Source organism: Mobula birostris, chromosome 13, assembly GCF_030028105.1.
Source record: "Mobula birostris isolate sMobBir1 chromosome 13, sMobBir1.hap1, whole genome shotgun sequence".
Lineage (NCBI taxonomy): Eukaryota > Metazoa > Chordata > Chondrichthyes > Myliobatiformes > Myliobatidae > Mobula > Mobula birostris.
In genome coordinates this window covers 95,111,806-95,139,645 of record NC_092382.1, presented here as the reverse complement: position 1 = coordinate 95,139,645, position 27,840 = coordinate 95,111,806, and the positions used below count along the sequence as shown (strand labels likewise).

Below are 27,840 nucleotides of genomic sequence, written 5' to 3'. Positions count from 1 at the left end.
GGAGGGGGTTGAGGAGAGGTGGGGAGGAAGGACTGAGGGGGGAGGGAGGGAGTTGAGGAGAGGCGGGGAGGATGGACTGAGGGGGGAGGGAGGGGTTTGAGGAGAGGCGGGGAGGGGAGGGAGGGAGTTGCAAGGGATGGACTGAGAGGGAGGAGGTTGAGGAGAGGGGGAGGGATGGACTGAGGGGGAGGGAGGGGGTCGCGAGGGATGGACTGAGAGGGAGGGGGGGACGGACTGAGGGGGAGGGAGGGGGTTGAGAGGTGGGGAGGACAGACTGAGGAGGGGAGGGAGAGGTTGAGGAGGTACCGACTGAGGAGGAGGAGGATGGAGGGGTTGAGAGGCGGGGAGGGTCGGACTGAGGAGGAGGAGGGAAGGAGGGGCGTTGGCTTGGGGGTGAAGAGAAAGAAATAAAGGTGGGGGAGACCGACACGGGTGTGGGTGACAGGGACTGAGCGTTGACTCCGCGTGTCCCTCCGTCCCCTCAGTGCCTCGAGGAGGAGGACGACGAGGAGGCCCTGCAGGAAGAGGACCATGACATCGACCAGTTCAACGAGGACACGTTCGGATCCGGGGCAGTAGGTGAGTGGCCGACCTCCCTGCCGGTCGGGGCCCCTGGGGGAGGGAGTGGGGGGGCAGGCAGGAAGGGTGAGGGCGGAGAGGGGAGGGTGTGCCATTGAGGGAGGTGGGAGGGGTGTCATCGGAGCAGAAAAGGGAAGGGGGGTGCCATTGGTGGGTGGGGGGGAAGAGGGAGTATCTAAGGAGGGGGAAGGACTGGGTGTGGAGGTGGGAGAAGAGGAGGTTTTGGAGGGGGAGGAGGAAGAGTGTCGGAGGGGTTTGTCATCAGAGGAGGGGGAGTAGGAAAGGGTAGAGGAGTTGGGGAGGAGGGGGTGCGGTCGAAGTAGGAGGGAAAGAGTGTGTCAGGAGATGGTCGGATGGGAGGGGAGGAGGGAGACAGAAGTGGAGGAGGGACAGAGAGTGTCGGAGGAGACTCGATGAGGAGGAGGGAGTGTCAGGGAGGAGGAGAGGGAAGTGGGGGAGGGAGGGTGGAGGACGGCGATGGAGGAGGATTTTGGGCAGTGGGTGGGGGAGGGCCGGGTGTGGGGAGTCCCGGTAGGGAGGGAGATTGAGGGGAGGATGAGGTGACAGCCATGGGCTGAGATCGAGGCATTAAACTGAGAGCCAGAGGAGGAGGGTGGGCGGTGTGGTTGGGGTTGGCGGAGTGCGGGGGGGGGGATTCGAGGGTGGAGGGTCTGAGAGGGAGGAGGAGGATTTTTTAGGGGAGTAGAGAGGCCACTTTGACATAACCGCTGCCCTTCCCTGCGTTTGGGGCCCGATCCAATCTCCCCACCCCCCCCCCAGTTTCTGCTCCCCAAGTCTGTTCACCCTCCCCTGTCTCCTTCGCTCCGGGGCAAAGCCCTAGGTCCCGGCGGTCCGACCCCATGGGCCCTCTCTCCCGGGGCAAGAGCTGTCCATCCTTGTCGCCTGGCGGGCCTGAGAGCTGCCCGCGTCTCCCCCCGGCGCAGTCTCGCAGAGCTCAGGCACGGCAGGGCGCCCCCCAACCCCCCGCCCTCCCTGGCTGGGCTCGGCTCCTCCTCTCTCTGTCCCAGGCCCCCCTCCTGCCTCCCGCGCATCGCTCGGAAACCCGTGCCCCGGGGGTGGGGGAGTGGGGTGTTCACGGGGTGGTCCTGGGCCGAGGGTGACTGACTGACTGACCGACCACCCCCCTCGCCGGGCAGAGGACTGGGAGGAGCAGGCAGACGGCCTGGGCGAGGAAGGGGGCCGTGATCCCGGGGACGACCTGCTGGGGGGCCAGCGACCTGGCGGAGAGCATCAGCCGGCTGGTGGTGGACAGCGAGCTGGAGGACCCTGCCGTCATGGGGGCCGTGCCTTCCAACGCCGCGCAGCGGGTGAGCAAGCAAGCAGCCCCCTCCCCTGTCTCCCTCCCCCCGACTCTCCGGACCCGCCCTTCTCCCTCTCTGCTTCGTGCTGGCGCAGTTTGCTACCTCCAACGATCCGGTCCGACGTGGTCGCCGTTCTGTAGGTTTACCGAGTATCCGTGCTTGGAGCTTTGATGAGGAAATGCAGTTCGTCCTGGCGACCAGCAGGGGAAAATCTGCAGGGCCTGGAAATTGGGACTGGGGGGGGTGGAGAGGAGAGACAGACAGAGAGCCTCTCCCCCCCCCCCCCCCCCAGTAACTCAGCGGGCCGTGCAGCAGCTGCAGTGAAGAGTAAACAGTGTACGTTTCGGGCCAGCACCCTCCATCAGGGACTGCTGAAGAGTCCCGGGCCCCAACGCCAACTCTGCATTCTTTTAGCGAAGACGCTGCCCCGGTCCCGCAGAGCCCCTCCGTCACGGTCCCCGCCGGGCGGTCTCGCGCCTGAAACGCCGGCCATTCGCTCCCCCCCCCCCCCCCAGCAGCTGCCTCCCCCTGTGGCCCTCCGCGTGCGACGCGAGACCCTTCCGGTGCAAGGTGATCTCTCCCTTGTTGTTCCGAGGGGGTGGTGGGGGGGGGGGTGGATTTGTTCAGAGACCTGGTGGTCGACGGGAAGTGGCTCTTCCTGAGTCTGGTGCTGAGGGGGTGGGGCGGCCTCAGGATTCAGTATCTCTGAGGAGATTGTGGCGGACCGTCGCTGATGTCTGCTGCCTTTCACCAGGGCGGCTCCAACTGTAGGTGTGGCCGAGGGTGAGGTGAGGGGTGTGCCCGTGGTGGGCCGTGCTGGATCTCTCTCCCCCACTCCGCCGCTCCCGCGTTCCCCTGCGTTCGAACGGGGCTCAGCGGGCGTGATCCAACCAGTCCGGGATCCGGGTTTTCCGCCGCTGGCACCATCCCGTGGGACAGCCCGAGGCGAGAGTCAGCACGGAGCGGAGGGCGGGTCTGTCGGTCTGGCGGGGGTGGAGGAGGTTGGGAATTGGCAATCGAGGAGCGCCACTGGGGAGGGAGTGTGGGACGGCGGGGGGCTGGGTAGGAGTGAGGGGCTGTCGCGGATGCAGACACACCCAGCCCTGGGAGACCGCGCGAGGTACTTCATTCCAAGCAATCGGTTTATTGATCTTTACAGAACGTCTCTCTGGTGCTCCCCGTTTCCCCAACCGCGATCCCCCTCTCCCTCCCCCTGCCCACTCTCCGTCTACAACAGAGACCCGTATCAGAATCAGGTTTACCGTCACTCGCGTATGTCGTGAAATTTGTTTTTTTTTTCTTGTGCCAGCAGTACAGCGCGATGTGTAAAATTAGTCTCGCACTGTGCAAAAGTCTCAGGCTCCCTGGCTGGAGATATTAGAACAAGAGAACGTCCAGAATTTTCTGACCAGAACGGGCCGTTCGAAGCTTGCCAAGTTCCTCTTCCCAACCTGTGTCAAAAAAACTGTCGAGTTGGGATTTGAGCAGCCCTCAGGTGCGACTCTGAACTGCACAACCAGGCAGCCTGTTCCACGTCTCAAGAAACGCTTCCTGATGTTACAGCTCTACGAGGCCCTGGTCAGACCCCACTCGGAGTTCTGTGCTCAGTTCTGGTCGCCTCACTACAGGAAGGACGTGGAAACCATAGTAAGGGTGCAGAGGAGATTTACAAGGATGCTGCCTGGATTGGGGAGCATGCCTTATGAGAATAGGTTGAGTAAACTTGGCCTTTTCTCCTTGGAGCGACGGAGGATGAGAGGTGACCTGATAGAGGTGTACAAGATGATGAGAGGCATTGATCGTGTGGATAGTCAGAAGCTTTTTCCCAGGACTGAAATGGCTAACACGAGGGGGCACAGTTTTAAGGTGCTTGGAAGAGGGAACAGAGGGGTTGTCAGTTTTCACACAGAGAGTGGTGGGTGTGTGGAATGGGCTGCCAGCGATGGTGGTTGGATGTGGATACGTTAGGGTCTTTTAAGGTACATTTAGCTTAGCAAAATAGAGGGCCAGGCGGTAGGGAAATTCTGGGCAGTCTCTAGAGCAGGTTACGTGGTCAGCACAACATAGTGAGCCGAACGGCCTGTATTGTGCTGTAGATTTCTATATTTCTATGAAATCTCCCCTTAACCAGTCTCCACCTCTGGCCCCGTGTCCTCGATGATGGATTAATTTTAGAAAATAGTAGCTGGCATCCACCTTACTTACACCCTTAATGATTCCGAACACTTCCATCGTGTCCCGCCTCACTCTGCGTCTGCTCGGCCTGGAAAGGTTTACTTCTTTGGATCGCTGTTCACAGCTCATACCCTGCGAGGCCTGGAGTGAGTCCAGTCGCCCTTCTCCGAGCTCTCTCCAGTGCCGTCACGTCCCTCACGAGATACGGACACCAAAGCTGTGCACCCAGTTGTGTGTACAGTTTTATCATAGGTTGTGAGGCCTGTAAGATTTCCCCTCGACCTCCTGCGCCCCGGGTAGAGACGGGGGGCCTCTCAGACCCTCACAAGCGGGGCTTAGGGAGGACGTCTCCCGACGTGAACTCCACTGAGCGCGTTACACGGCCCAACGTACTGCCAGCCTTCCCAGTATGCACGCAAGACTTTCGCATGGTACCGTGCACGTCGTGAAATCTATTGCCTCGCGACGGCGGAACGGTGTTTTTAAAAACGAGATCATTGCAAGTCACAAATAAATGAAGGCAGCTTCAAAGTAGGATTTTTGAAAAAAAAACGCAACACAATGTAGAATATCGTAGGGAAAGCAGAGCTGCAGAGGGTCACGACAGGGTACCCAGGGAGGTCAAGTCTGAATCTCTCAATTCGAGAGGTCCGCTCAGCGGTTTGCTTAACTGCGAGGTGCAAGCAGTCCTCGAGCCCGCGAGGCGAACCGTGCAAAACCGTTACATCGATAGCTAGGAGGGCCATTTCATTGAAGTGGAAGGATACATCGGCTCCCACTTTGTCACAATGGTTCTCTCAAGTGATGCTATGTCTTAGTTTGGAGAAAATTAGAAGTCGAGCCTTTGAACCTTTATTTGATTTTGAGAAAAGATTTGCTCGTTACTATGATTTGAGTTCATTGATACATTTCCTCTAGGGTCTAATTGTAAATTTTTGGTACTTTTTTTTTCTTTTCTGGTGGTTTGATTATGAGGACACGCAGTCCCCTTTCATTGTCGTGTAGTGATGCATGCATTAAGAAATGGTACAATGCTTTTCCAGAATGATATCACGAAAACACATGACAAACTGACTTAAAAACTAAGAAAAACTGCATAATTTATCTTTAGATGTTTATCTTTCGAAGCTTTTGATATGACGCATGGCTCCGGGGTTGAATACCAAATGGAGTTTTTTTTCCTCACTTTTTCTTGCTTAGTGGGGTCTTTTTTTTTCTCTCTTTTTTTTCGTCACCAAAATTTTTTCAATCTTTAAAAAAATGTTTTTTTTTCTTGGGACATTGTAAGTGCTGCCTACTTCGATGTACTCTTGTTAAATTTGGATAATAATAATAAATAGATTTGAAAAAAGAGGAGCTCGGCGTTTTGCGCCCAATCCGGCGCCTCGCCCAGACTTCCACAGACGCCGTAAGACTTTCAGCTGTGTACTCCTTTCTGTCAATGCTGCCTGACCTGCTGAGTTCCTCCAGCATTTTCGGCCCGGGTTGAGAAGTTTTCTGGGGGGGGGCAACGTTCAGCGGCCCAGGTGCAGGGGCTGACAGCTGTTCCCTCCCAACCGCTCGGCGCGTCTGCAAGAGGCTCTGCCGCGAAACGGCAGCGGTCGTCATCCAGGAGCCTGCGACGTTCACGCCGCTGTCTTTCACTGCTGCCGTCGGGAACCGGGGGGGGTGGGGGGGTGTTACAAGAGCTTCAGGTCCCACAGCACCGGGTTCAGGAACAGTTATCACCCCTCCACCACCAGGCTCCTGAACCGCCGTGGGTGACTTCACCCGCCCCCAACCCTGAACTGATTCCGCAAGATACGGACTCACTTTCAAGAACTCTACAAGTTACGGTCTCAGTATTATTACATAGAACATAGAATAGTACAGCACGGTACAGGCCCTTTGGCCCACAATGTTGTGTCGACCCTTAAACGCTGCCTCCCATATAACCCCCCACCTTAAATTCCTCCATATACCTGTCTAGTAGTCTCTTAAACTTCACGAGTGTATCTGCCTGCACTATAGGATACCAAATTCCGCGGATGCTCGAGTCCTGTGTATAAAATGGCGTGGTGTTTGCATATAACCTACGTGCATCCTCCTGTATGCAGTCGGCCCTCCTTACCCGCGAGTTCCGCATGCGCGAATTCAACCAACCGCGAATTGAGAAAACCCGCAAGTGCTCTTCCGGCACTTGTTGTTCGAGCGTGTACAGACTTTTTTTTCTTGTCATTATTCCCTAAAGAATGCAGTATAACAACTATTTTACAAAGAATTTACATTGTATTAGATATTACAAGTAATCTAGAGATGGTTTAAGGTATACGGGAGGATGTGCATGGGTTATCCTGGATCGGGACTGAGAAAAAGATGGAAGTTCTCTTACTAAGTAAGTCGGAACAGGTACATCCGGTATTAGTTAGTGTGAGCTAGTCAAACGTTAGTATATATTTTACCTTTCTATGCAGATAAAACACTTAAGAAACGTATGTTTCAGCGCCGGGCTTGGGAACAGAAATTCCCAGGTTCGATCCAGTGACAGATCATTCCCGAGCGTGCTCTCCATCCGTGCCGGGTTGAGGTGGAGGATCAAAAACCCAAAACCCAATAATTAAACCACTGCGTTGATTAGTAATAATTGTGGCTTTCATCAGGGCAGGGCCTTTCTCACTTTATCCCTTAAAATTGTTCCGATCGTTGACCGACTGTAGCCTAACGCTTTTCCAATGACCGATGGGGTTTCACCTCTTTCCGATCACTTTATTATTTCTACTTTATTTTAAATCACGATCATGATTATTTTCGTGAACAAAAACACTAGGGATTCAGAGTTCCCCCGCCGGGTCCTGATGTCCACCGCACTGAGACAGGTTAAGTAAGGTCTGGGGTTCCGCTGGGTCCTAAGATCCACCACATTGAGACAGGGTAAATAAGGGACTTGAGCATCCGCGGTTTTTGGTATCCGCGAGGGGTCCCGGAACCAATCCCTCACGGATAAGGAGGGCCGACTGTACTTTAAATTATCTCTGGATTACTTACGATTCCTACTGCAATGTAAATAGTTGTCATACTATATTGTTCAGGGAATAACGACAAGAAAAAAAGTACGTCTGTACACGTTCAGTACAGACACAACCATCGCAGCTCTTCTGGGAACGCTGGTGCTGCCTCGGCGTCAGCCGACGCCGATTCTCCCGTGATCTTTCAGTTCTTGAGGCTGTAGCGCTTTGCGTAGCCAGCCAGCCATCCCTTACTGGCCTTAAGCTCCTTCCTCTCGCTCACAACACAGGTAGCGAATGAACGAGGTGAACAATGCTGAAATGACTTTAATCATCTGTAGGTTACAGTACTTATAATACCTAATACAGTGGAAATGCTATGTAAATAGCTGCACTGTGTTGTTTCCGGGAATAATGACGCTTTGGAGGAGGCTCAATAGTACTAATGTCAGGATCTGTGCTCGAACAACGAGTGCTGGAGAGAGGACTTCCGGCTGTTTTTTTCCCCCGATCCGGGTCCGCAGATATGGAGAGCCGACTGTATTTCTTTGCTTGTTTGCACCGTTTGTCTTGCACCCTTTCGTTACTTGTCTGTCTTCGTAGTTTTCCATCGTGTTTCTTTGGTCTAACTGAGAATTAGATTAGGTCAGATTAGATTCAACTTTATTGTCATTGTGCCGAGTACAGACATAAAGCCAATGGAATGCACTTAAACAACAGGAATTCTGCAGATGCTGGAAATTCAAGCAACACACATCAAAGTTGCTGGTGAACGCAGCAGGCCAGGCGGCATCTCTAGGAAGAGGTGCAGTCGACGTTTCGGGCCGAGACCCTTCGTCAGGACTCACTTAGCATCTGACTAGAAATGCAACGAATAGTGTTATTTACAAAATACCTGCGAATAAAAAGTGCTACAGCACACAAATATAAAAGTACTGAGACAGTACAATATGGGTGCAATACTGCTTAGCACTGTGTTGTGGGGTTCAGCAGGGTCACAGCCTCAGGGAAGAAGCTCTTCCTGTGCCTGCTGGTGCGGGAACGGAGACTCCTGCAGCGCCTACCGGATGGGAGGAATCTGCGAGACGTACTTTTGTGGGTAATCTTGGGGGCAGAGAAAAAGAACACCAATCAACTGTAAATCACGGTACAGTCGGCCCTCCTTATCTGCGGGTTCCGCATGTGCGGAGTGGGGAAAACCCGGAAGTTGTCTCCTGCACTCATTGTTTGAGCATGAACAGACTTCTTTTTTTCTTCTTGCCGTTATTCCCTGAATGATGTAGTGTAACGACTATTTGATAGCACTTACATTATATTAGGTATTATAAGTAACCTAGAGATGATTTAAAGTATGCGGGAGGATGTGCGTAGGTTACCGCGAATCAGGATCGAAAATAAACTGAAGTTCTCTTAGTAAGTTGGAACAGGTACATTCGATATTAATTAGCGTCAGTTAGTCAAATGTTTGTCTTAGTATGTAGTATATATTTTAACTTTCCATGCAGATAAAACACTTAAGAAACGTATGCATTTCAATAATTAAACCACTGCGTTGCTTGGTAATAATTGTAGCTTTCATTGGGGCAGAGCCTTTCTCACTTAATCCTTTCAAATTGTTCTGATCGTGGACCGACTGCAGCCGAACGCTTTTCCAGTGACTGATGGCGCCTCACCTCTTTCTGATCGCTTCATTGTTTCCACTTAATTTTCAATCTTCATCGAAATCATTTTCATCAACAGGAACACTGCTAATTCAGTGCTCCTCCGGGTCCTAAAGTCCACCACACTCGAGACAGGTTAAATAAGGTCCGGAGCTCCGCCGGGTCCTAAAGTCCACCGCACATGAGGCAGGTTAAATAAGGTCTGGAGCTCCGCCGGGTCCTAAGGAGGGCCGACTGTATTTTTGCACAAAGGAACGTGGGAGGATGACGGGTCTCGGCCTAGGACGTCGGCCGTTCATTCAACCCACCAAGCGGACGCCGCACGGCCTGCTGAGTTCCTCCGTCGTGTTTTGCGTGCGTGGCAGGCCCTCCCCTCCGGGGCGGGCAGGTCTCCCCGGGAGCCCGTCGCTCGCGAGCGTTCTCCTCCGGCACTCATGCCTCTCTCTCTCTCCCCCCCCACCCCCCCGGCAGGTCCCTCAGCTCCACCCCAGCATGTGGGAAGGCCCCGCCATGTTCCGGGGCATGGGAAGCTCCTTCTTCTCCCAGCTGGAGGTGGGTGCCGAGGGGCTGTGGCGGGGCTGGGGTGGGTTCCCCTGAGATATTGCGTCAGGGGAGGGGAGGGGGGAATGGGGGCTGATTTGGGGTGGGGGGGGTCAGGGGAAGGGAGGAGCCGAGGGACATGGGCCAGGGGTATAGGGGCGAAGGAGGTCTCGTCGCCGGGGTGGTTGGGGTTGGGAGGTGTCAGACACGGACAGTAGTCCAGGTGCCCGAGGGAATAATGGCAGTGGGGGAGGAGAGAGGGGAAGGAGCGGTGGGGGGTGCCGGCTGGGGTAGCATTGGAAATGGGGGTGGGGGGTCATGGGGATGGATGGCGAAGGGTGCAGGAGAGGAGAGGAAGAATTCGGGGAGGTGGGAGGTCGGGTGGTCGGCCAGACAGGGACTGCAAAGGGAAGGGGGAAGGAGACGGGGGTCATGGTGTGTATCGGCCAGCACCAGACTGGAGCCTGTTATTTTTCTCTCCCTCTCCCTCCCTCCCTCCCTCCCTTCCCCCCCACCCCACCAGGGCAGCCGAATACTGTCCAGGTCGAAGGACTCCGTCCTGCCCAGGCGCCCAGCGGTGGGCGCGGGCCCCGAGAGGGATCTGTCGGACCGGGCGCCCCCTCCGAGGTCCTCGTCCCCGGTGATCGGCTCCCCGCCGGTGCGGACTGCACCGATCGGCACCCCGCCCAAGCAGCATGCCGTCCTCTCCCTCGGGCAGCAGGTAGGGACCCGAGGCGCGCCTCTCCCCGGTGTCGGCGAGGGGGTGGGAGGGGTTCAGTGTGTGTGTGTGCGTGGCAGTAATCGTACTCTCTCCCCGCACCCCCCAGCCCTCCATCCTGTGCCCGACCCCCATCCACGTGCGAGCTCCAATCCACCAGCGGTTTTCCGCACCCTTCGTCGACCGGCGGTCTCCAACGCAGCTCCTCAACGTCATGGTGAGTGTCACGGAGCTGGGGGCGACGGCCGGGCGAGTATCGACGGAACCGGGCTGTGGGTGGGGGTGTCGGGAGTGGGGAGGGGGGTCTGAAGGAGTTAACAGGTTGCTCTGGTGGGGAGGGAGGGGCGTCTTCAGAGTTTGGGATGGAGTGGAAGTGGCGGGAAGGAGGAGAATGGAGAGGATTGAATTCGATTTCCCCACTGACTGTCGTGTCTGGTCATTCTCCCCTCTCCCTTCAATGCCTTGTGCTCTTCCCTTCCCTCCGCCTCCACTCGATCTCCCCTTCCTCCCCTCAATCCCCACTCCCTCCCCCTTCTCTTCCCAAAATCCCCACTCCCTCCCCCTTCTCTTCCCTTTCCCCCTTCTCCTTCCCTCGCTCAATCCTCTTCTCTTCCCCTCCCCCTCCCCTCGGTTCCCCTCCTCCCGACTCTGCCCTCTTCTTCCTTCCCTCGTCCCCACCCACACTCTGGAGGAGTTCCCCTCCCTCGGTTCCCGCCATTCGCAAGGGAGCTCCCCCTCTTTAGCTGCGACCCCCTCCTGCTGGGAGCCGGATGGGTAGAGAGGGAAGGGGTGGGGTCAGCAGTCAGTGGACAGGCGGCTGGAGGGTGGGGGAGGGAGTGTTGTATCGTGCGGGAGGCCAGCAGGGCGCTGACCTTGACCGTGGGGCTCGTTCTCTCCCGGTCTCTCTCATTCAGACCCGGCCTGTGATACTGGCTGGCCACCAGGAAGACAGGGGGAGCGCTTGAAAGTTCTGGGGCCGGATGTCAGCCATAACCTTTGGTCTCTCTGCTCTCTCCTGCCCTCTCCCCCGTCTGCACCCACTCACAAACCCATCTCTCTCCCCCCTCCTGCCTTCTCTCCCCGCTCACAATCTCTTCCCCCTCACAATCTCTTCTCCCTCAATCTCTTCCCCCTCTCCCCCCCTCTCCCCCGCTACCCCCCGCCCTCCCCGTGACACAGGCCGGCAGGATGTCTCCCAACCTTCCGGGCCGAGGCCCCTCATTACCGGGGGCGACGCTGTCGGCCCTGCAGGCCGGCCTGCTCCCGGGCCGCGGGGGAGTTCTGATCCAGCCGCCCGCTGGCTTCCGGCCCTTCTTCACCGGGGCGGCGGCCGGACGACTCCAGGAGCTCAGGTGGGTGCCAGTGTGTGGGTGGGGGGGAAATGGGGCCGCTGTGGGTCAGGGGAGATCAATATCGGGTGGCCGGAGGGGGGTGGGTTGGGGGACTGGGAGAGGGGAATTTGTCCAGTGCCGCTCCGTGACGGCGGACAATCTGGCAGGTCCTCTCCGCGACCGACTGCACAAGTGGTGGATGAGTTTATTTTGGTCTTTCTGCATCACGGCGCACCGATGCTGGCCCAGCACGAAGGAGATGGCACTCAGCAAACAGCACTCTGGGAGACGATCTCCGCCCGTTTTAATTCCGCTTCCCATTCCGATACATCCATCCACTCCGCGATGAGGCCCACACTCAGGTTGGAGGAAATGGCACCTACTCTTCCGTCTGGGTAGCCTCCAACCAGCTGGTATGAACTTTGATTTCTCGAACTTCCAGTAATGCCTCCCCCACCCCCTTCTCTATTCTCCATCCCCTTTTCCTTCTCTCACCTTATCTGCTTGCCAGCACATCAACTGCCCTGTGGCGCTCCTCCCCCCTTTTCTTTCTCCCGTGGCCTTCTGTCCTCTCCTATCGGACTCACCCCTTCTCCAGTCCCATATCTCTTTCACCCATCAACTTCCCAGCTCTTTACTTCACCCCTCCTCCCCGTCCCAGTTCCACCCATCACCTACCACCATGTACTTCCTCCTGCCCTCCCCCCACCTTCTTACTCTGACTCCTTTCTTTTTTTTCTCTCTCTCTCTCCCCCCCCCAGTCCTGCTAAAGGGTCTCGGCCCGAAACATCGACCGGTCACTCTTCTCCATAGATGCTGCCTGGCGTGCCGAGTCCCTCCTGCATCTTGTGCATGACAGGCCAGGAATACTCCATTTCCTTACCCCCTCACCCCCACCCACCCCCCCGACAAGCGTGCGTGTGCCTGCGCCCTTCTCCGCAGATAATTTTTAAAAAATCAAAGCGTCTTTGAAATACTCAGCCGGTCGCTCGGCAGCTGTGGGGAAAGAGATGCCGTTCACTTCGGCCCCGAGAACTGGATTCAGAAAGCGTCCAGTTGTTTCAAGAGTGGTCCCTGAGCCCGTGGGGGCGCGCGCTTTCAGGCCTTCATATGTTTTCTGCCCAATGGGAGGGTGGAGAAGAGAGACTGTCCTGAGTGTGGTGGGGGGTGGGGCTGCTTTATAGAGTCCGCGGGGTTGGGGTGGGGGGGGGTTGGCGAATTTCTGAGGCGTTCTGAGTTGGGGGCATAACTCTCTTGCCATTTCCTCTGGTCGTGGTCAGATGCATTGCAGTGCAGGGTCACGATGTATCCAGTTATAAATCTGGCACAGACAGCGGAATGGCTGACGGCTGGGAGGCAGCGAGCAGGAATGGAAGGGGACCTTTTCTGTTCGGCTTTGAGGACAAGCTTTTTCATTCGAGCCAGCACCACCATTCACTGTGATCATGGCTGATCATCCACAATCAGTACCCCGTTCCTGCCTTCTCCCCATATCCCTTGACTCCGCTATCTTTAAGAGCTCTATCTAACTCTTTTTTGAAAGAATCCAGAGAATTGGCCTCCACAGCCTTCTGGGGCAGAGCATTCCACAGAACCACAACTCTCTGTGTGAAAAAGTTTTTCCTCAACTCCGTTCTAAATGGCCCATCCCTTATCCTTAAACTGTGGCCTCTGGTTCTGGACTCCCCCATCATCGGGAACATGTTTCCAGCCTCTAGCGTGCCCAATCCCTTAATAATCTTGTATGTTTCAATCAGATCCCCTCTGAGCCTTTTCACATTGTTTGTCAGTGATTTGGATAGTGGAATTGCTGGCTTTGTGGCAAAGTTTGCAGATGATACGCAGGTGGGTGAAGGGGTAGGTAGTGATGAGGAAGCAATGCGATCGCAGCAGGACTTAGACAGATTGGAAGAATGGGCAAAAAGGTGGCAGATGGACTACAGTGTTAGGAAGTGTCTGATCATGCGCTTTGGTAAAAGGAACAAGAGTGCGGACTATTATCTGAACGGGGAGGAGGTTCAGACCTCAGAGGTACAAAGGGACTTGGGAGCTCACGTGCAAGTTCCCCTGAAGATTGTTTTCAGGTCGAGCCAGTGGTAAAGAAGGCAGGTGCAATGTTTCCATTTATATCAAGGGGAATAGAATATTAAACAAGGAGATGACGCGGAGCCTGTATAAGACACAAGTCAGGCCGCACCTGGAGTGTCGTCAACAGTTTTGGGCCCCACATCTCCGAAGGGATGTGTTGCCATTGGAGAGGAGGTTCACGTGGATGATTCCGGAAATGAAGGGGTTAATGTGAGGAGGGTTTGGCAGCTTCGGGCCTGGGCTCGCTGGAATTTAGAGGAATGCGGGAGTGGGAAGGGGGATCTCATTGAAACCGACAGGATGTTGACAGGACGAGATAGGGTGGATGTGGAGAGGATGTTTCCTGTGGTGGGGGGGTATCCAGAACTAGAGGGCAAAATTGAAGGGCAACCTTTTAGAACGGAGGTAAGGAGGATTTTTGTTCTTAGTCAGAGAGCGGTGAATCTGTGGAATGCTCTGCCACGGGCCAAGTCCTCGTGGGTGTATTTCAGGCGGACGTTGGCGCAGTTCGGGATTGGGTCAGGATCGGGTGAGAAAGAGGGCAGGCGTACGGGGATCAAGCGGGATCCCGGGATCGGCCGTGACGGAATGGCGGAGCAGGCTTGATGGGCCGAGTGGCCTGATGGGCAAAGATCGCGCCCGGTGGGGGGTGGGGGCAGCCGACAAGGCCTGGCCCGCAACTGGCTAACCCTAACCCGTGCGTCAAGGACAGAAGGCGGAGTCCGGAGCACCTGTGGGAAGCTCGGACCTGCGTCGTCACGGAGTGGGGTGGAGCACCATGCAGACTGCCCACGGGGCGGGGAGGAATTTAACTCCGATCTGTCAGCTGGTCACTGCAAAGCATCCGCCGCTATGCCTGCCCCGTGCTGTTTTGGGAACGGCGTGGGGAAGTGGGACCGGTGGGTGGAGGCATCGTGGAACCGGGTAACGGTTGGGTGGGGGAAGAACGTCCAGCGGGTGAGATTGTGAATAATCATTTATTTAAAACAGGCATCCGTGAGACCACGGATTTGCAGGTTTCCAGGGCGCAGGCCTGGGCAAGGTTGTATGGAAGACCAGCAGTTGGCATGCTGCAAGTCTCCCCTCTCCACGACACCGATGTTGTCCAAGGGAAGGGCATTGGGACCCATACAGCTTGGCACCGGTGTCGTCGCAGAGCAATGTGTGGTTAAGTGCCTTGTTCAGGGACACAACGGGTCACCTCGGCCGAGGCTCGAACTAGCAGCCTCCCGATCACGAGCTGGACGCCTTCACCACTTGGGTCATGTGCCAACACAATCGTTTATTTGCAAACTCTGAAAACCAGGCATTCACGTCCGCTGCGGTATGGACATGGCACATCCAAGTGTTCGACAAGAGGAGTTAGTGACGATCGCGGGCAGGGCATACCTTCCCGGTGGTCACGTTCACCCTTGCCTGAGACAAAGGGGGGGAGAGAGAGAGAAGGAACCGCCCGCACGTGCTCACTGCACACCCGGGGTGTTTGACACCGGGCACCAGGCAGCCAACCAATGCTAACGCTCGAACTTCTGTCTCCCCCTGCCTCACCCCCCCCCCCCGCGCCGCAGGTCCACGCAGCCGATTGCTCGAGCGGACACCACCCACCTCCACCCTCAGCACCGCCGCCTCCTGACCCAGAGGTTCCAGACGCAGGGCGCCAGAGGGTAAGTGGAGCCGAAACCCGCGGGCCCCGGGCGGGGAGTGGGGGGGTGGGTGCCGGGGAAACGAGAGGCGGTCCCCTGCGGGTGGGGAGGGAGAGCGAGGGTCCGGGTCAGATACCCGGGGGGGGGGAGGGGGTTATTCCCTGGGCGAGGGGAGATCGGACGGTGGGGGTTGGTGGGTTGGGGGGGGGGGTCGAGCTTCTTGCCCGCCCTGGCTCTAGCTTGGGCCTTCTGATCTGGTCTCTTAGCCCAGGCCTGATTCTCTGAGGGGTTTCCCTTCTCTCTCTCCCCCCCACACAGCCTCCACCGGGGTCAGGGCGGCCCCGGAGGGGACCGGCTCGGACGGGGCTGCTACCCGGAGCCCAGGGACCCATACAGCAACCTTATGAGCCAGCGGGAGAAGGACTGGGTCAGCAAGATCCAGATGATGCAGCTGCAGAGCGCCGACCCCTCCCTCGACGATTACTACTACCAGGTACGTCCGACCCTGTGCGTCTCCGGCCCCCCCCTCCCCCCGGCGCCAGAGAGGACGACAGTGGCCTTCTGCCCATCTACTTCGTGCCGACCCCGGTAGTCTGGACCGGGCGGCTCTAGCGTGCCCCGAGTCTCGGGCTCATGGGGAGGGATCCGAACCGTGTTTTTTTAATTTTTTAAATGCCGGGGGCCCCTACCCCGGCATTTCCCCGGTCTGGGAACCCTGCCCCCCGCCTTTCCTGCCTCCGTGCCAGTTCTAACTGCTCCGCCTGAACCTTCTCCTCTGGCAGCCCCTTCCCCGAACCCCCCCTGCCCCTCCCAGTGGGCAGAAAGAAAAAGAAAGTTGCCCCTTGGGTTCTTTTCAAATCTTCCCCCACCTCCCCCCAGCACCTTAAACCTTTGCCTTCTGGCTCTCTCCCCGTGAGGCCCTCTGGGTGGTCCACAGCCCAAAGGCGTGGCGGTCCGCTGGTCGCTGTCGCGACTGGGTTACTGGGCGACTCGGCTCGTTGGGCACAGCAAATAAATCGGAACGCGCACTCCTGGTGTGCTCGGTTGTTCTGGCTGCAAGAGAGAAATGACTGCATATGAGCAACGGTCGAGGAAAGCTCGGCACGAGTCCCCGGATATCCTTGGAGATGCTGCATTTAATGGCTGCGTTGGCTTCATCTCTTCCATCCTCCACTCAGATCGGGTCACCGTCTGTCTGGGGCCCTCACGTCGCCCCACCCACAGCAGGCAGGATGTCCCAGTGGGGAGCCATTCTATTCCCGCTCCCCATTCCCGTTCCGACTCGCAGGTCCGTGGCCACGATGCGGCCAACCTCGGGCTGGGGGAGACACGCCTGATATTCCGTCTTGGTAGCCCCGAGCCTGATGGCATGAACGTCGCGTTCTCTCACGTCTGGTAATTCCTCCCCTCTTCCTGTTCTTCTTATCTCCCTCTGGTGCTCCCCCCGTCCTTCCCTTTCTCTCCCAACACACCCTCCCCTCCGATCCGACCCAACCGAATTGAATTCAATTCAATTGACTTCATTTCTTACACCCTTCACACACGAGGAGTAAAGGTAGAAATCTTTACGTTTCACCTCCGTCTCAATGTGAATTCTGCAATTTATTGTCATTTGCAATAAGTAATATGTACAACAGGAGAGTCAATATAGCTTAGATACAATGTAGCAATTGTGTCAGTGTGAATTAATCAGTCTGAAGGCCTGGTGGAAGAAGCTGTCCCGGAGCCTGTTGGTCCTGGCTTTTATACTGTGGTACCGTTTCCCGGATGGTAGCCGCTGGAGCAGTTTGTGGTTGGGGTGACTTGGGTCCCCAATGATCCTTCGGGCCCTTTTTACACACCTGTCACTGTAAATGTCCTGAATACTGGGAAGTTCACATCTACAGATGCGCTGGGCTGTCCGCACCACTCTCTGCAGAGTCCTGTGATTGAGGGAAGTACAGTTCCCATACCAGGCAGCGATGCAGCCAGTCAGGATGCTCTCAATTGTGCCCCTGCAGAAAGTTTCGGATTTGGGGGCCCCACACCAAACTTCCTCAACTGTCTGAGGTGAAAGAGACGCTGTTGTGCTTTTTTCACCACACAGCCGGTATGTACAGACCACTTGAGATCCTCGGTGATGTGGATGCCGAGGAACTTAAAGCTGTTCACCCTCTCAACCCCAGATCCACTGATGTCAATCGGGGCCAGCCCGTCTCCATTTCCCCCTGTCATCTCACAGCCAGCTCCTTTGTTTTTTTTTGGGTGACATTGAGGGGAGGGGTTGTTCCCGGGACACGGCTGTATCAGGGTGATGACCTCTTCCCCGCAGGCCTGCTGGCTGCTGTTCAGGTTAAGGCCGATCAGTGCGGTGTCGTCGGCAGATTTAACGATTGAGTTGGAGCTGTGGGTGGGCAGGGGGAGCGAGGGAGGGGTGACGAGGGGTTCCTGTGTTGAGGAGGCCAGGGGACTCACTACGCAGCCCTGAGGGGCTCCTAGTCAGGGTTTTTGTGTGCTGTTCGGTGAGGGTCATGGATAAAGGGATCGAAGCTTCAGTGAGGATCCCTCCCACAGCCTCCTTGACCCTCCCACTGTCCGGGGGGGGGTGTGTACAGGAGCATCAGGACTCGGACTGCCAGGCGGGGTGACGGCCTCTTCCTCCAGGGCCGAGAGACCGGCGGGCACCCTGGCACCCCCAAGGTCTCGCCACTGCATACATTTTTGAACTGTGTTTTGTCAACTTGGGGCGGTCGGCTGGCTTGACGCGTTGCGGATTTTGTGGGAGCGGCCTGCCGCTGAGGATAGCTGCTTTGTGGTCGTGTTGGGGTGTCCACCACAGCCGGGAGACACCCACGGAGAGCGAGGAGCGCGACCAGCCACGGGAGGATGCCGCGGCCGGCCGAGGAAGACCCCAGCTCACGACGGGTACCGCTGGAGCCAGACGTCCGAGCTCGGGAGAGGGGAACGGCCTTTTCCCACTTTAAGAAGCTTCCCGCACGGACTTCCTGAAACCGTGAGTCACGTCGCCTGTAAGACACTGAGTCACATCCCCTGCAGAAATTCTCTGACTCGGCAACAGTTGGGTACATGAAGAGAGGATGGGAGGACGAATGCAGGCCCCTGGCGGCGGACTTTGTCAAACGGTGCAGGCTGAATCATCTGCGGCTGAACATCAGTCAGACAGAGGAGGTGGTGATGGACTTTAGGAAGTCTAAGCCTGCACTGCTCCCTGTTAGCACTGATGGTGAGGATGTGGATGTGGAGAGGACCTACAAGTACCTGGGAATTCACCCGGATGACAGACTTGAGTGGAGCACCAACACCGGGGCTGTGTACAAGAAGGGCCAGAGTCACCTCTACTTCCTCAGGAGACTGAGATCCTTTTGGAGTGTGCGAGCCTCTCCTTCACATGTTCTACTGTTCTCTTGGCGCCAGTACAATCTTCTATGCGGTGGTGTGCTGGGGCAATGGCATCAACACGGGCAATGCCAACAGGCTCAATACACTGATTAGAAAGGCTGTCTCTGTTACAGGAGTCAAACTGGACACACTGGAGGCTGTGGTAGAACGTGGGATCCGACAGAGCTGGACAATGTTTCTCACCCTCTGCATGACACCTTGGCTGAACAGAGGAGCACTTTTGGTGATAGACTGAGACAACTGAGCTGCTCCAAAGAGCGCAATATGAGGTCATTCTTACCTTCGGCCATTAGGCTCTATAATGAGTCAACCTATAGCCGGGGAAATGATGCCCCCCCCCACCTCCACTCTGGTTTGCGGTTTATTTTCACTTTTTGCTTCTCTTCTAACATTTGTACATCTGTGCACTTGTAATGCTACTGTGACACTGAAATTTCCCTTGGGATCAATGAGGTATCGATCATCCATCTCACGGTCGGACACGACGGCCAGCCGTCACACGCGTGTCCGTTCGGGCAACGAAAAGAAAAAAAAAATGAACTTCAACTTAACCGATGGAAGGCCATTTTGAACCGTGGGGAAAGTACCCCAATTCCGATTGGAGTTGGAGGTGGAATCGTGCGCCCGTCAGCTTTTGCCAGGGGTCTGCAGGCCGTCACTTCCTACAGGGCGAAGCCCAACATCAGGAATGGCCGTGATGCTCCACTCCCAGATGAGCTCAACGCCTTTTACGCACACTCCGGGAGGGAGGATAAAACTGCCCCCCCCCCACCCCCCGGACGAAACCCTGCAGCTTCCTGTGTTCTCTGTCTCAGCGGACGGCGTCAGAGCATCGTTCAAGATTAGATTAGATTATAAGGACACTCAGTCCTCGTTCATTGTCATTTAGAAATGCATGCATTAAAAAATGATACAATGTTCCTCCAGTATGATATCACAGAAACACGAGACAGACCAAGACTAAAACTGACAAAACCACATAGTTATAACATATAGTTACAACAGTGCAAAGCAATACCGTAATTTGATAAGGAGCAGACCATGGGCACGGTAAAAAAAAAAGTCTCAAAGTCCCAATAGCCCCATCATGTCACGCACACGGTAAAAGGGAGAAACTCTCCCTGCCACGAAACTCCAGCACCGCAAACCTGCCGATGCAGCACCAGTGGAAGCACCCGACCGCAGCGGACTCTTGAGTCCGTCCGAAAACTTCGAGCCTCCGAGCAGCCCTCCGACACCGAGCACCATCTCTGCCGAGTGCTTCGACCCGGCCCTGGCCACCGAGCAACAAGCAAAGCCGAGGATCTGGGGCCTTCCCCTCCGGAGATTCTGGACCGCACAGTAACAGCGGCAGCGAAACAGGCACTTCAGAAGTTTCACCAGATGTTCCTCCCTGCTCTCACGTCCGCCCCCATCGTGAGGCGTCGGGCCCTGGTAGGGCTCTGGGAAAAAAAAAAATCTTGTGCCGAACAACTTGCGGGAGTGCTCGAGGAATTCTTCAATCTCTCCCTGCTGGAATCGGAGGTTCCCACCTGCCTCGAAAGGGCGACAATCATACCAGTGCCCAAAAGGAGCCTCGATGGTTATCAACCAGTTGCACTCACGTCTGTTGTGATGAGGTGCTTTGGGAGATTGGTGATGACCCTGCCACTGCAGCGGGTGTAATCTCACTGGCTCTCGTCTTGGCCTTGGATCACCAGCCATCATCATCAGGTGCCGTACCCAGTTAAGCTTTGACCGCCATGGCCCACACACTCCTGTTTCGGGTCAAGTGGATCAATTCATTGGTATTCATTTCCAGTTCTCTGGCTGCGGTCTCCATCATCATTTGTCTTTCTCTTCCTCTTGCTTTCTTCCCTTCAGTCTTTCCCCATGCATTCTAACTCCTCTTTCCTTATCACATGTCCAATGTGCCTTTTCATGATCTCGTACATTATTTCTCTTTTTGCGCTTGCTTTGTTCATGACATCCTCGTTAGACATTCGAGCTTGAGCACGGCTGTCGCAATCAGGGCCGCCCCCTGCCCCCCTCCCCCCAAAAAAAGGAGATTCAAAGACGATCTGAAGCCTTGCATCAAATGGGCAGACCGCCAGCCTCGACAGCTTGAGGAGTCAGCAGCCGGCAGGGCCCCGACCGGACGAGCTGCATCTGACTTTCAGGATGAGCGAAATCGGCGCCTTGCAGTGGCACGAGACCGACGCCACAGAGCCGTGCGCACACCTACCCGAACAACCGTCATTCCACGTCCGACCCACAACCACGTGTCCGCTTCAGCCTCCGGCCTCCGAAGCCACGTGCGTGTCCACAGATGACCGCACAATGTTTAGTCTTCCTCGGACCCCGAGAGACAGCCGCCACCTCCTCCTGCTCACGTGTTGCTGTTGCCATTTTCAGGGCATGGGCCAGCCATGTTTAAACGCGATTCTGCAATCAACAGAATTCATGAAAATCTGCCCGTGAATAAAGACTGCTAATAAAATGGCCGGGGCGCAAAGGGAGGCAAATTTTAGCGAAAATAAATTAAAATATATATACAGTGGGAACGGGAGTTGTCGAGCCTTAATGAGTCTGTAGGTTGTGGGATCAGTTCGCAGTTGAGGTGGGTGAATTTAACCCTGCCGGTTGAGGGGCGATGACTGTTCCGAGCCCGGTGGTGGGGGGACCTGAGGCTGGGATCCGCGATGGCGGATGCTGCTTTGCGGGCGCATCTGTGCATCTGTAGGTGAGCTCGGTGGCTGGTGGGGTGTGGGGGTGGGAGGGGGAACCTTCACCTGCGTGGTATGGTCTACCCCCCAGCGCCTTCTGCGGGCCTTTCCCGTTCCTGGGCATTGGCGCTTCTGCCCCGACCAGCCGGGCTGCTCTCTGCTGCGCGTCTGCAGGCGTTTGTCGAAGTTTACGGTGACAAAGTCCTCTGACGAGCACTTTGTTTTTGCTGTCCCGTGTACTACCTCACCACACCGTGTGTGTGAGGGATTGTTTTCTGTGTACTACCTCACTGCTCTGTGTGTGTGAGGTAGTACATGGAAAAACCACCACACACACACACACACACACACACACACACACACACACACACACACACACACACACACACACACACACACACACACACAGTTTTTCCGTGTACAGTATAGGAACAAAGAGGTCCTTCTGCAGCTGTACAGGGCCCTGGTGAGACCACACCTGGAGTATTGTGTGCAGTTTTGGTCTCCAAATTTGAGGAAGAACATTCTTGCTATTGAGGGAGTGCAGCGTAGGTTCACAAGGTTAATTCCCGGGATGGCGGGACTGTCATATGTTGAAAGATTGGAGTGACTGGGCTTGTATACACTGGAATTTAGAAGGATGAGAGGGGATCTGATTGAAACATATAAGATTATTAAGGGATTGGACACGCTGCAGGCAGGAAACATGTTCCTGATGTTGGGGGAGTCCAGAACCAGAGGCCACAGTTTAAGAATAAGGGATAGGCCACTTAGAACGGAGTTGAGGAAAAACTTTTTTCACCCAGAGAGTGGTGGATATATGGAACGCTCTGCCCCAGAACGCTGTGGAGGCCAAGTCTCTGGATGCTTTCAAGAAAGAGATGGATAGAGCTCTTAAAGATAGCGGAGTCGAGGAATAAGGGGAGAAGGCAGGAAAAGGGTACTGATTGTGGATGATCACCCATGATCACAGTGAATGGCGGTTCAGGCTCGAAGGGCCGAAAGGCCTATTCCTGCACCTATTGTCTATTGCACCGTGTTGTGAACTGAGCACTGTGGCCGGGACGATCAGGGCGCCCCGGTCCGCGCGCCGGCCTCGACGAACGTGCCCACGTTGATCACAGCCCAACCCCCCCTCTCCGCTCTCTCCCGAGGCAGAACTACTTCGAGCGGCTGGAGCGGCAGCAGACGGAGGGGGACGTGGGCGGCGAGGCACCGAGGAAGGAGAGGACCCGCCTCATCACGCCACAGCTGGCCCGGCTGGAGCACACCTACCGCCCAGGTAGGCCGCCGGGGTCCCGTCGCCCCCCCTGCTCCGGATCTGCACTGTGCTGGGTGGGTGCGGGGAAGCGGGAGGGAGAGAGGGGGCTGGAGCATGCCCACCGGCCAGGTACGCCGCCGGGGTCCCGACGCCCCCCCCTTCCCCACTGAACGCCCGCGTCATCACCGTGTGGGAGGTGGGGCAGGGATTGGTGGGGGAACGCAGAGAGGGCTGGACAACGCCCACTACCCAAGCGCGCCTCCGGGACCCCAGGACCCCTCCCTGCTCCCTCGCTGGCTTCTGCGCTGCAGGGGTGCAGGGTGGAGACAGAGGCTACTACCAAAGGTATGCCGCCGGGGTCCTACGGACCCTCGCTGCCCCGACATTTTCAAGAGCGGTGGTGGGGGGGTGGGGGGAGGTTTAGGTGGATCGGTGGTAGGGGAGGTAATGGTGCCCACTGGAGCTGGATCCTGTCTTGTTTGATCCCAACCTCTGGCTTTGTACGTGGGTGAGAAATAGGGTGTTCCCGATTTCTGGATGTGTGTGTGTATAAAAGTGTATGTGGATCAGAGTACATCTGTGGGTGCTTTCTCTGTGTCTGACCCTGGGAGTGTGTGATGGGTCGGTGCGGAGGGAGATTCACTCTGTGTCTGACCCCGGGAGTGTGTGATGGGACGGTGTGGAGGGAGATTCACTCTGTGTCTGACCCCGGGAGTGTGTGATGGGACGGTGTGGAGGGAGATTCACTCTGTGTCTGACCCCGGGAGTGTGTGACGGGATGGTGTGGAGGGAGCTTCACTCTGTGTCTGACCCCGGGAGTGTGTGATGGGTCGGTGCGGAGGGAGATTCACTCTGTGTCTGACCCCTTTTTTTTTTTTTTTTTTTTTTTGAATTAAATTTGTACTTTAATATTGCATTTCCATCACCATCGACTATTGTCACCAGATTTACCGGTTATGTACAAAACATTCTCGAGTGACTTAACATTAGTCTTTCCTGATAATCATGTAGTTTCCACAGGCCAGTTTAGTTTCTGTAATCAATATCAATTCCAACCCAAAATGAGAGGGTTGGTAGCTGAGATTAAAAGAGGTCATAAAAAAACTACAATTTCATCTGTTTCAGTCTCAAATCATATATAGAAAACCATATTTATTTTGCCAACTACAAAAATAAAACAAAAATGATACACAAATGGACAGCGTAAACACAAGCAATAAATATGCTTGAGAAAACTTTCCCACATAATCTGAATGCAAACGAGGAATGATTTATTCAATTCAGATTTCATGACAGGGCCTTTGGTTTCACAATATTTTTAACTAGTTTGTTGACGTTATTGGCCTTATACATATTCCCAGTTTGTAGCTGAAGATGAAGATCTTACTGCAGTTTCACATTCTGAGCAGAAGGACACTTCAGATTGGACAGTCATAAATATGGATCTCACGATCATCTGCGACAGAGACTATCTTCGATCCATTTCCATTATATCTAGCACCCCAGACCTGATCGAGGTGATCAAAAAATGTGTGTATACAGCTTCTGGAACCAGCATCCCAAACCTTTACACTTTTGTCAGAAGAACTTGATACAAAATGAGTGTCATCTGGACAAAATGCAACACTCAGCACCCAGGATCCATGACCACTCAGTGTACCGGCAAGATTGGCATGCTGTACATCATAAATCTTTATGTATCCATCATCAGAGGCAGTAATTAGAAGCTGAGAGTCTGGGGAGAATGTCAAAGATCTAATTGGCTTAGCATGACCTTCTAATGTGTGCAAAAGCTTTCCAGTTGCAACATCGAACATGTTGATGATACCATCAATAGCACCACTGGCAAGGTATTTCCCATCAGGACTGTATGCAATGCTGAGGATGAATTTCCCTCTTGTGTCTAAAGAAGATTCTTTCTTTCCACTTTCAACTCCAAATATATTTACTTTTCCCAAGTGACTCCCTGTGGCTAAAAACTTGCCATCTGGAGAAAAGGCCACAGACCAAGCGTCAACTGGTCCAGCATCCAACGACTTGATCTGTTTGCCCGACTCTAAATCCCAGAGGCGAATATGTGCATCCAGAGAACTGGAGGCTGCAGTGGCGCCTGTGTGATTGATATCAACCGATACAACTCCCAGCTGGTGTCCCTCCAGAGTCCACTGCAGTTCCAACTTCTCATCCTGCCATTTCCAGACTTTAACCAAGTCATCTAATGAGCCAGTCACTATAGTCTCTGAGCCATCTTTCTCACTCTTTCCCCAAGCTACAGACCAGATGGAGTCATCATGAGCATGTTCTTGTTTGAATAGGATGCTGTACTGCGTGCTCATCGTTCCAGCTTCTGACCGACAACAACCGACGATTTACTCTTCTCTGATGCTACCGCTGGTGTCCAGGAGACATCGACGGAGGCTCAGCGCTCCCTCAGTAGGCCTTCGGCACCATGACAACGGGAGTGTCTGACCCCGGGAGTGTGTGATGGGTCGGTGCGGAGGGAGATTCACTCTGTGTCTGACCCCGGGAGTGTGTGGTGGGACGGTGTGGAGGGAGATTCACTCTGTGTCTGATCCCGGGAGTGTGTGATGGGACGGTGCGGAGGGAGATTCACTCTGTGTCTGACCCCGGGAGTGTGTGGTGGGACGGTGTGGAGGGAGATTCACTCTGTGTCTGGCCCCGGGAGTGTGTGGTGGGACGGTGTGGAGGGAGATTCACTCTGTGTCTGACCCCGGGAGTGTGTGATGGGAGGGTGTGGAGGGAGATTCACTCTGTGTCTGATCCCGGGAGTGTGTGATGGGACGGTGCGGAGGGAGATTCACTCTGTGTCTGACCCCGGGAGTGTGTGATGGGACGGTGTGGAGGGAGATTCACTCTGTGTCTGACCCCGGAAGTGTGTGATGGGACGGTGTGGGGGGAGATTCACTCTGTGTCTGACCCCGGGAGTGTGTGGTGGGACGGTGCGGAGGGAGATTCACTCTGTGTCTGACCCCGGGAGTGTGTGATGGGACGGTGCGGAGGGAGTTTCACTCTGTGTCTCACCCCGGGAGTGTGTGATGGGACGGTGCGGAGCGAGCCTCTCTCCGTCGCACCCAGCGCAGTGTCTCTCTCCTCGAGCCCGTTCTGATCTTGGTGTCTGTCTCTCTCCCCCCCCCCCGCAGTGCAGTTCGAGGGCTCCCTGGGGAAGCTGACCGTCTCTAGCGTCAACAACCCTCGCAAGATGATCGACGCTGTGGTGACGACGCGCGGCGATGACGACGTGAGTTGCTGGGGGGACCCCGACACCCCCTTCCCACCCTGTCCGCCATCGTGTCGGGGGAGGTGGGGGTTCGGGACGAGAGGCGAGCGGGGGAGTGCCGGTCTGTAATTGGGTGGTGTTGCTTGGACAGGGGCTGCCTTCCATCTGGAAGGAACGGCGCTCTCTCTCCCCCCACCCCGGGGTGAGTGGGGTTTCTCCCGTCATTTCAACTCTGGGGCTGCTCCTCCGGGTCCTGCCAGCAGGGGCAGCAGTCCCCCCCCCCAGCCCCGGGGCTCCCTTCGCCCGCCTTGGACCATGAACCCTGGACTGGACCGCACACCCAGGCCCCTGCCCTCGCCTTGTCGCGAATCTGCCGCTAGCTCCTGGTCGCTGAATCGTGTCTTTTTTCGTTGTTGTTTCCGTCACGTGTACCGAGACACAGTGATAATCTCGCATACCGTCCGCACGCACGGGCCAGGCCGCGTCTGTGTGTGGGGGGGGTGGGGGAAGAAAAGCAAAGACTCGACGTTTCGGGCAGAGACTCTTCGTCAGGACCGGAGGAAAGGAAAAGCTGAGGAGTAGATTTACAAAGTGGGGAGGAGCGGGGAGAGAGACGCGAGGTGATGGGTGAAGGAGATACGGGGCTGGAGAAGGGGAGAGAGTCTGATAGGAGAGGACAGAAGGCCACTGGAGAAAGAAAAGGGGGTGAGGAACACCAGGGGGGAGGCGATGGGCGGGAAAGGAGATGCAGTCCTGCTGGAGGGTCTCGGCCTGAAACCTGGACTGTTCACTCCCGTCGATCGATGCTGCCTGGCCTGCTGAGTTCCTCCGGCATTTTGTGTGTGTGTGTTGCTCTGGATTTCCAGCGTCTGCAGATTCTCTCTGAGAACCATAGAACACTACAGCACAGAAAACAGGCCATTCGGCCCTTCTAGTCTGTGCCAGAACTTTATTCCGTTAGTCCCATTGACCGGCACCCAGACCGTAACCCTCCAGACCTCTCCCCTCCGTGTACCTGTCCAATTGATTCTTAAAACTTAATAGTGGGCCCGCATTTACCATGTTAGATGGCAGTTCGCTCCACACTCTCAACACTCTCTGAGTGAAGAAGTTCCCCCTAATCCTTTCCCCTTTCACCCTAAAGCCATGTCCTCTCATATTTATCTCTCTTATCTAAGTGGAAAGAGCCTGCTGGCATTTACTCTGTCTATACCCCTCATAATTTTGTAAACCTCCAACAAATCTCCCCTCATTCTTCTGCTCTCCAAGGAATAAAGTTCTAACCTGCTCAATCTTTTCCTGTAACTCAACTCCTGAAGACCCGGCAACATCCTAGTAAATCTCCTTTGCACTGTTTCAATCTTACTGATATCCTTCCTATAGTTAGGTGACCAGAACTGCACACAGTATTCCAAATTTGGCCTCACCAATGTCTTGTACAACCTCCCCATAACATCCCAACTCCTATACTCGATACTTTGATTTATGAATGTCAGGATGCTAAAAGGTTTCTTTACAACCCTGTCTACCTGTGACGCCACTTTCAGGGAATTATGTATCTGAACTCCCAGATCCCTTTGTTCCTCCTCACTCCTCAGTGTCCTACCATTTACTGCGTATGTCCTACCTTGATTTGTCCTTCCAAAATGCAACACCTCACACTTGTCTGCATTAAGTTCCACCTGCCAATTTTCCGGCCCATTTTTCCAGCTGGTCCAGATCCCTCTGCAAGCTTTGAAAGCCGCCTGGTTCGTGATTTGATCGCTGTTCGTGCAGATCAGATCACCACACGGTGTATTGAGGAAGAGCGAGGTGAAACGATAGCAGAATGTGGAACAGAGTGTCACGTGCCGGCGGACCTCAAGGTGGCTTGTGACGACAAGAGTCCATCTTGTCGTACTGGGAAGCCATTCGGCCGTCTGATAGCAGTGGGGGTGGATGCAGGGGTGCAGTGCTAGCTGGAGCACGTCGGGCACCTCTTTAAGAAAAAAGCCAAAATAAACAAGCTAATTAATTAGCTGCCGCCCAGGGTGATTTGATTGCCTCAGAATTCGCTGATCTCCTGGGATTTTTACGTGCAACAGACTCTGGATTTTACAAAGAATGGTGCCAAAAACGAAAAAAAATCCATCGAGTGGATTTAACAAGATGCTTTTGCTCACAGAACAGCTGCTCGCTGGATTTTTTTTGTTTTTG

At 55.3% G+C, this 27,840-nt stretch overlaps 2 protein-coding genes across 2 annotated transcripts in view; one reads left to right on the top strand and one right to left on the bottom strand.

The window, feature by feature from the left end:
* patl1 (PAT1 homolog 1, processing body mRNA decay factor) overlaps nucleotides 1-27,840 on the top strand; it is a 57,227-nt gene that overhangs the window by 2,389 nt on the left and 26,998 nt on the right. Inside the window, 11 exon segments of the mRNA XM_072275541.1 lie at nucleotides 486-579; nucleotides 1,737-1,819; nucleotides 1,821-1,907; nucleotides 9,193-9,273; nucleotides 9,785-9,982; nucleotides 10,089-10,196; nucleotides 11,159-11,331; nucleotides 14,967-15,062; nucleotides 15,360-15,534; nucleotides 22,304-22,427; nucleotides 25,568-25,665. Of these exon segments, the coding sequence (XP_072131642.1) occupies nucleotides 486-579; nucleotides 1,737-1,819; nucleotides 1,821-1,907; nucleotides 9,193-9,273; nucleotides 9,785-9,982; nucleotides 10,089-10,196; nucleotides 11,159-11,331; nucleotides 14,967-15,062; nucleotides 15,360-15,534; nucleotides 22,304-22,427; nucleotides 25,568-25,665 (1,317 nt within the window).
* On the bottom strand, nucleotides 23,539-24,858 carry LOC140207757 (uncharacterized). The gene has a single exon (XM_072276313.1). It carries the CDS (start codon nucleotides 24,740-24,742, stop codon nucleotides 23,825-23,827), a length of 918 nt encoding a protein of 305 aa, XP_072132414.1. The 5' UTR covers nucleotides 24,743-24,858; the 3' UTR covers nucleotides 23,539-23,824.

What these genes read in the sequence shown, in the direction of transcription:
- LOC140207757 (XM_072276313.1), bottom strand. Translation starts at nt 24,742, where the DNA reads ATGAGCACGCAGTACAGCATCCTATTCAAACAAGAACATGCTCATGAT.